Source organism: Barbus barbus (genome assembly GCF_936440315.1).
Source record: "Barbus barbus genome assembly, chromosome: 35".
In the NCBI taxonomy this organism is placed as follows: Eukaryota; Metazoa; Chordata; class Actinopteri; order Cypriniformes; family Cyprinidae; genus Barbus; species Barbus barbus.
In genome coordinates this window covers 12,444,855-12,452,479 of record NC_136763.1, presented here as the reverse complement: position 1 = coordinate 12,452,479, position 7,625 = coordinate 12,444,855, and the positions used below count along the sequence as shown (strand labels likewise).

Here is a 7,625-nt window from a genome sequence, read left to right as displayed (position 1 = left end):
TCCATTCCCCTGAGAGAGAACAAAGACGGAGGAGAGAACGGGAATTAACATGGGCTGAATGCAGCTGTGTGAGTGTTTGTGAGGGTATGAGAGGAGATGGTGGGAGAAATAGAAAGAGAAAGAATGACGAGAAGAGTGTAGATGCAGGACAGAAAGCTGTCAAGATATATAATAAGATTAAAAATACCCTTGGAGAATTTTTAGATGAGAAGCTCCAGGTATGAGCAGTGGGAGACCCTCAAGGCAACTCTTGCAGAAAGTTTTGTTTGATAGTTTGGAGGGTGAACTTTGTGCGATCACCTCTGCCCTGAAGACCGCAGGGTGCCTGGATCAACAGCACGCCTGGCCTTGACCACTCTGAGGTAAGATTATGAGACTGAGGAGGACGGGATGAATTTTAACCTCTGGAAATCACCAGAGGCTGTTGCAGCCTACGTGTTCTGAGCTTTAAGAAAATAAGCTAGCATGGAGCTTCATGAGAGTGATACTTCCATGTGGATTTGTGTTTCATGGGTTGACGCTGTGGGAGATGGGTTTCCTGTGGTCTCAAACAAACAGTAATTCCTATCTTAGCTCATGTTTCCTTCTGAATGTAACTCATCACAGTTGGTGGTGTGCTGGGTTAATGCTGTGTAAAGAAGCTACAAAATTCTCATTGTATTTGATTATCAGTTATCAGACTTTTTTGTTTGACCTCCGCAGAGGACAAAGAACAACTGCTGTGAGTTTTATTCAGTAATTCTGGTGTGTTACAGGTGGAGCGTTTTGACTGCAATTTACATCTTGTTATATGTGAAGTGCTGCTTTCACAGAGGAAAATGTCTCTCTTTGGCATTAGTGAATCACAAACAGTGGTCTATAATTGTGGTGTTTATAAAAGACAGCAATTTTACCTTTAACTTGCCAAATTAAGTGATTACACAATAAATCAGTGGTTTTCAGTTGGTTTGTTTTGATGGATATTTATGAGAAAACAGTTCAACATTTACGTAATTAAAATGCAATTAAACATAATTATGCATAAGATAGCAAAGCAAATATATTAATTTAAAAAATTCAACAGAATGCATTCTATATAATTTATATGTAACGTCAAAGGCTGTGTGATGAATTAAAATGTTTTTAATGACAATTATTCTGTCATTTGAAAACTTTTTAAATGTCAAGATTTATTGTAATTTCATGTATTTAGCCAAGGGTTTATTCCCTGGTAAATAACATTTTTAACAATTGTCACTTTTCTCATTCATGTTAATAATTGTGCATATTATTAATTTCTGGCTTATTTTTCTTTTTAAAATCCCAAAGCAAAACCAGATGCACATTCCTCACGATAGTCTCTTCTACCGCATTAACTGCCCCAACTCTGGCTGTGAGGTCAGTCTAAACATGCATCTATACATTTCCATAACTAATTTGTATCAGACATCACATACCCTACCTTTTCCAATCCATTAACACCCAACTGTCTTCTCTAATAATGACCCTTTCCTCTTCTAACCTTTGGCCCGTATCATTCACCCTCCTTTTGGCCTGTAGCCTGCTGTCATTAGCATCCACACCAGCTGCCATGTGTTCAACCGAGCCGATCGTTACACTTCAGGAATGAGACGATCTCTTTGCATCATTAATGATTAATTAATGCCAAGCGTCATAAATAAGATCATTTATATGGACAAGCTCCTCAGTTACTCTGCCAGTGGTGACCAAAACCCCAAAGGAATAGAAGTGGAGGGTCATTTGAGAAGGAGTGTGTGTGTATGTGCCACTGTCAGTAATGCCAGTTTAAGTTAATGCTATATATCTGTTTTTTTTCTTTTATTAATAGAAATGTCAAAATAACAGCATTTAACTGAAATAGAAATCTTTTGTAATATTATGTCTTTACTGTCACTTTTGATCTGTTTATTTATAAAAGTGTACTGTACTATGAAAACAAAATTTCCTCTCCAAGTCAAATAGACCATATATTGTGAAACCAAGCTGGTTTAATATTAAATGGACCTTGGGTGGTCCCTAAATAGTCCCAGTAAAAATTCCACTTAGTCTTGTTTTGTTCTCCAGGTTGAGAAGAAACTGTGATCTTGCTATCAAGAGTGGGAGGTGGAAGACAGGTTAAAGTCATGGCAGTTGGGTGGAGACCGGCCACCCTTCTCCTTGTCTTCATCCTGACGTTCTTCTGCCCCTCGGATGAAACCATGCACCTCTCTGGCCAGAGACTGCGGTCTCGTCTTCAGAGGGATCGCCGAAACGTTCGTCCAAACATCATTCTCATTCTTACTGATGACCAGGACATTGAACTCGGTGCGTTGCCCATCTGTGTTTCTCTGTATGTGGGTGTGTTTTGTGTTTGATTGTGAGTATGTGAGTTTATAGTATGATTTGCAATTCATTATCATATAATTTTATTCTTTTCTTAGCATAAGAGCATCTTACACACTCAGTCCAGTAGCATAGGCCAACTGCTGAGGTCCATTGTGCCAAACATGCTGTTTTTCTACTCGTTTTTTGGCACTTTAATCACTGAAGTGGCAACATAATGGCCTTGCTGCTGGTCTTTGTTCAGGTTTTTCATTCAAACCCTTTTAGGGAGGAAATTTATGGTCAAGCATCTGTTACATAAAACAATCTGGATCTCTGTCTCTCTCTTTTTTTTGAATCTACATATATTCCCCATTTTTCCCTAAAGGCTCAATGCAGGCCATGAACAAAACAAAGCGCGTAATGATGCAGGGAGGCACTCACTTCTCCAATGCATTTGCCACCACTCCGATGTGCTGCCCTTCTCGATCTTCCATCCTGACTGGGAAATATGTGCACAACCACCATACCTACACCAACAATGAGAACTGCTCATCACCGTCCTGGCAGGCCCACCATGAACCTCACACTTTTGCTGTTCACCTCAACAATTCAGGCTACAGGACGGGTAAGTAGGCAGTATGTATTTGTGTGCATTTTTCAACACTGAACTACATTCACAAACTGCTTTCGGTCAAAGCATTAGTTCATCCAAAAATGAAAATTTGCTGGAATTTTACTCACTCTTAGGCAATCCAAAATGCAGATGAGTTTTCTTCATCAGAACAGATGTGGAGAAGTGTATCATTACATCACTTTCTCAGCAATGAATCCTCTGCAGTGAATAGGTGCTGTCAGATTAAGAGTCCAAACAGCTAATTAAAAATATTTTAATAGTACAAAATGAATCCACATAACTCCAGTCCATCAATTAATGTCTTGTCAAACAAAAAACTGTTTATAAGAAATAAATCCATCATTATGGCATTTTAAATTGAAATGTTCTGGCCAAAATACCTAATTCATAACGCCTTCTACAATGAAAAAGACCTATTTGCTTAGAACTGTTTTCACTGTTTTCGCTTGTAAACGTTGCTTGATTGGTGAATATTTCTCTCCTGATCCAGACAAGCTGAATTTTTCACTGGAGAAAGCTGTATTTTGGATAGAGAACTCATATTTTAGCCAGAACCAACAGTTTGAAGATAAAAAATGTCTTGATGGATTTGTTTATTACAAAGATGGAGCTCTTCACTTCTCCATATATTGAGGAAATGGTGTCGAGTGGATTACTTGTAGACTATTGTAATGTTTTAACAGCTGTTTGGACTCTCATTCTGACGGTACTTATTCACTCATTGGTGAGCAAGTAGTGCAATGCTAAATTTCTCCAAATCTGTTCTTATGATTGAGTCATTTTTCAGCCACTTTTAATTTTGGGGTGAATTGTTCCTGTCTGACATTTTGTGCTTCTGGCATTTTCTGATCTCAAAATAATCGTTTCCTGTTACAGCCTTCTTTGGCAAGTACCTGAATGAGTACAATGGCTCTTATGTGCCTCCTGGTTGGAGAGAATGGGTAGCACTGGTGAAGAACTCTCGCTTCTACAACTACACACTGTGCCGGAACGGTATCCGAGAAAAGCATGGCACAGAGTATCCAAAGGTTGTCTGCTTTATCTTTTCAAAGAGCAAGACTGAACATTGTGTGATGAAACTAATGTATATTTCCTACAGTAGGGGATGTACTTCTGTCAGATCTGTTCTGCTCATTCACAATATTTACCCAACATATTAAGGGTTGCACAATGTATTAGCAAAATATCATATGTCGACCATATCAATTGCCCACAAAAATAATACTGTTTTCAACATTTATAATGATAATAAATGTTTCTTGAGCACCAAGTCAACATATTAGAATGAATTCTGAAGGATCATGTTGCACTGAAGACTGGAGTAATGACTTCTGAAAAATCAGCATTGCAATCACAGAAATAAATTATATCTTAAAATGTATAAAAATTAAAAACCTCAAATTTTCAATTGCAATAATATTTCACAATATTCCTGTTTTATTGTATTTTTGATCAAATGAATGCAGCCTTGGCAGACTAATGTTGTTTCTTTTTCAGGACTATCTCACTGATGTAATCACAAACGACAGCATCAATTACTTTCGTATGTCAAAGAGAATGTACCCACACAGGCCTGTGATGATGGTCCTGAGCCACGCTGCCCCTCATGGGCCGGAGGATGCAGCACCTCAGTACAGCAGCGCCTTCCCCAATGCATCTCAACACATGTAAGACTCTGTTTCTCTTCATCTTTCTTTCTCTCTCTCACACACACACACTAATTCTCAGTCTGCATGAACAGCTTTATGTGGTCTCATAAATCTCATTCAGTATAAATTTTTCAGTCTTCAGCACTTTATCAAATGTTCTCATGCCGTTCTCATGCCGTTTGTCACATAAAAATGTTTTATATGACCGCCCAATAAATAATGCTCAATTTATAGTACTGTAGCCACTACTCTCATTTCACACTAGCTACTTTTAATGAACCAACTCTTATGACTTACTTGGTCTTGGTTTATTGCAGGAACAGAGGTTTGATTTATGTATTCTGTGTACAGAAATTGTTTCCATAGCGCCTCCGGCAAATGAGTTTACATACTAGGCTCAAGAGAGATATACAGTGCAATTATTATAATATCATGATTATTCGTTGCATAAGTGTTCATTCTTAGGTCCCATTAGAGGTATAAACCCCATGGCTGGTGTATGTACTGTTATTTTTGTTTGCTTTGTGGTTTGCATTTGATTACTCTGCAACTTTTATATTTCATAAAAGTTCTACATTAGCATATGACTTTATTGAAACACAAGCCCAATTACAAGTTTACTGTTAATTTTTGTTTTATGATTATTTTTAGTTGCTCATTCTTAAAGCTGCAGCTGGTATGTGCATGCAACTTGCAACTGCAAATCGGATATTCACAAACCAAAAGATGACAATGCATTGGCTTATTAAAATATGAAACAGGACTTCAGAATTCAGCACAATATACTTCAGAATTCAGCACAATGCACAATTTTGCAACAATGACATTTTCAATCCGCAACACCATGATATTCCTCTGCAATGTTATTCAGCAGGTTTAGCACCATGAAGCAGCACACAATGCATTACACACAAAGCTTTGCCATTCACAGATGTTTTTACCCTCAAGATATGCACAGAAATTTGGACTGTGACTCCAAATTCCCTTGGCAACAATGTTAAGTTTTATTTATTGACTGTAAAGTGTATAAATTTTTTTTTAAATCTTTCAGTGTCACAGGTTTTAACAATTCTGAAAATGTCCCGCACAGAACCCCAAGCTACAACCATGCCCCAAACCCAGACAAGCACTGGATCCTGCGGTACACAGGACCCATGAAGCCTGTGCACATGCAGTTCACCAATATGTTGCACAGAAGGAGGCTGCAGACCCTGCTTTCAGTGGATGACAGCATTGAGAAGGTTACAGATCATGCTAACTTAACAATATAGCACATATGCAAAAAAAATTTCCATTGCTTGTATGTCTTTGGCATTGTGGCATTCTAAGAGTGCTGGCACTACACCATTAGTAGTGCAAATGTTTCAGTGTCTCTGCAGTTTCTGCAGTTTATATCATTACACTAGTAGGTGACTCACTGCAAGTGAGTCATTTGAATAATTTGTTCAAAAACAGATTTATTCAGAAACAAGAAGCAAGAAGTGACTGTCTTTATGAGTGAGTCAATAAATAATCACAGGAATAAATACTGCTTTAAAATATATTAATACAGAGCACGGCTATTTTAATTTATAATAATATTAAAATATATATTTTTTATAAATTAAAGGCATAAGCCACTTATTTCAAAAACATAAAAAAATCTTACCAACCAAAACTTGAATTGTAGTGTAAGTAATGTAAAGAATAATTGACGACGAGCCATAGAATTATTAGAAAATTGAGGTGGTAATGTAGAAAAAAGTAGAAATGTAAAAAAACTAAACTAGATATTGTAAAATGCTGTTCCTGTTTTTTCCCCACAGGTTTACAATATGTTGGTGGAAACTGGGGAGCTGGATAACACCTACATCATTTACATGTCTGATCATGGCTATCACATTGGCCAGTTTGGATTGGTCAAGGGCAAATCAATGCCATATGAATTTGACATTCGAATCCCCTTCTACTTGAGAGGCCCTAATGTGGATGCGGGTGCCATGTTAGTCAAAGATGTTAAGCTCACAACTTCACAGTGAAATGCTAAAAATAACACATTGTTGATTCCATGTTCGTGATCTCCTGCAGTAATCCTCACATGGTCCTGAACATTGACCTTGCCCCTACCTTACTGGACATGGCCGGAGTGGATATTCCCTTGGACATGGATGGCAAGTCCATCCTCAAGCTGTTAGAAAAAGAAAGACCAGTCAACAGGTACTCACTGAATTATGCCAGATAATTACACTTGTCTTCTGTAGAGCTGCATTTTAGCTGAATTGAATTTGTTCCATAATTGATGAATTTTGCAACTTTTGATGAATTTCTGAAAATTGATTAATTTTGGCCTTCTGTAGAGCAGCTTATAACTGAACGTTTTATAATTTATGAACTTTACACAGTGATTGAACTGAACTGAACCAGCGCTGAACTGACTTGAGCTGAATGACACTATTGTCTTTTTAGAGGTGCTTTACAGCAGAATTTGAATTGGTTTCATATTTAAAGAAGTTAATTGATTGTTATTTTCCTGTTTATTACTATGAAGTTGCTTTAAAACAATCTGTACTGTATAAAGCATTTTATATATATATATATATATATATATATATATATATATATATAAGTGATTTAAGCTACACAAACATGAACATTTAATTCTAACCATTCAAAATCCCAGACTTTTGTCTTCATATTCTTTCAGTTTTACCAGGTTTCATTCCTACAAGAAGGCGAAAGTGTGGAGGGATTCATTCCTGGTGGAGAGGGGGTGAGTACATTTGATCAGGCCAGATGAACCCATGCATTTTTAATTGATCGCCGTATCACAAACTCTTACACTGTATCGCTCCGACAAAAGATTTTTAACCCCAGAAATTGATTAGACATGGCTCCATTAGAGAGGCACCAGATGGCACACTGACATCGGACACATCTGCATGTTTCAAATAGGGGCTGTATCTAATTCTTTGCTGTTTTTGGGAGGCAACCTGATGTGATCTCTTTCCGATCTACAGCAAGCCTCTGCATAAGCTAGCAGATGGCAAAGAAGTGGAACA

At 37.5% G+C, this 7,625-nt stretch overlaps 1 protein-coding gene across 1 annotated transcript; it reads left to right on the top strand.

Moving 5' to 3' along the window:
* Window positions 1-2,216: 2,216 nt before the first annotated feature.
* LOC306855197 (extracellular sulfatase Sulf-2-like) lies at window positions 2,217-7,340 on the top strand (the record flags this gene model as incomplete). Its single annotated transcript, XM_079393685.1, has 8 exons — window positions 2,217-2,304; window positions 2,690-2,929; window positions 3,815-3,966; window positions 4,436-4,605; window positions 5,678-5,828; window positions 6,393-6,568; window positions 6,655-6,783; window positions 7,280-7,340. Exons 2-8 carry the CDS (start codon window positions 2,695-2,697, stop codon window positions 7,338-7,340), a joined length of 1,074 nt encoding a protein of 357 aa, XP_079249811.1. The 5' UTR covers window positions 2,217-2,304; window positions 2,690-2,694.
* Between the last annotated feature and the right edge of the window lie 285 nt (window positions 7,341-7,625).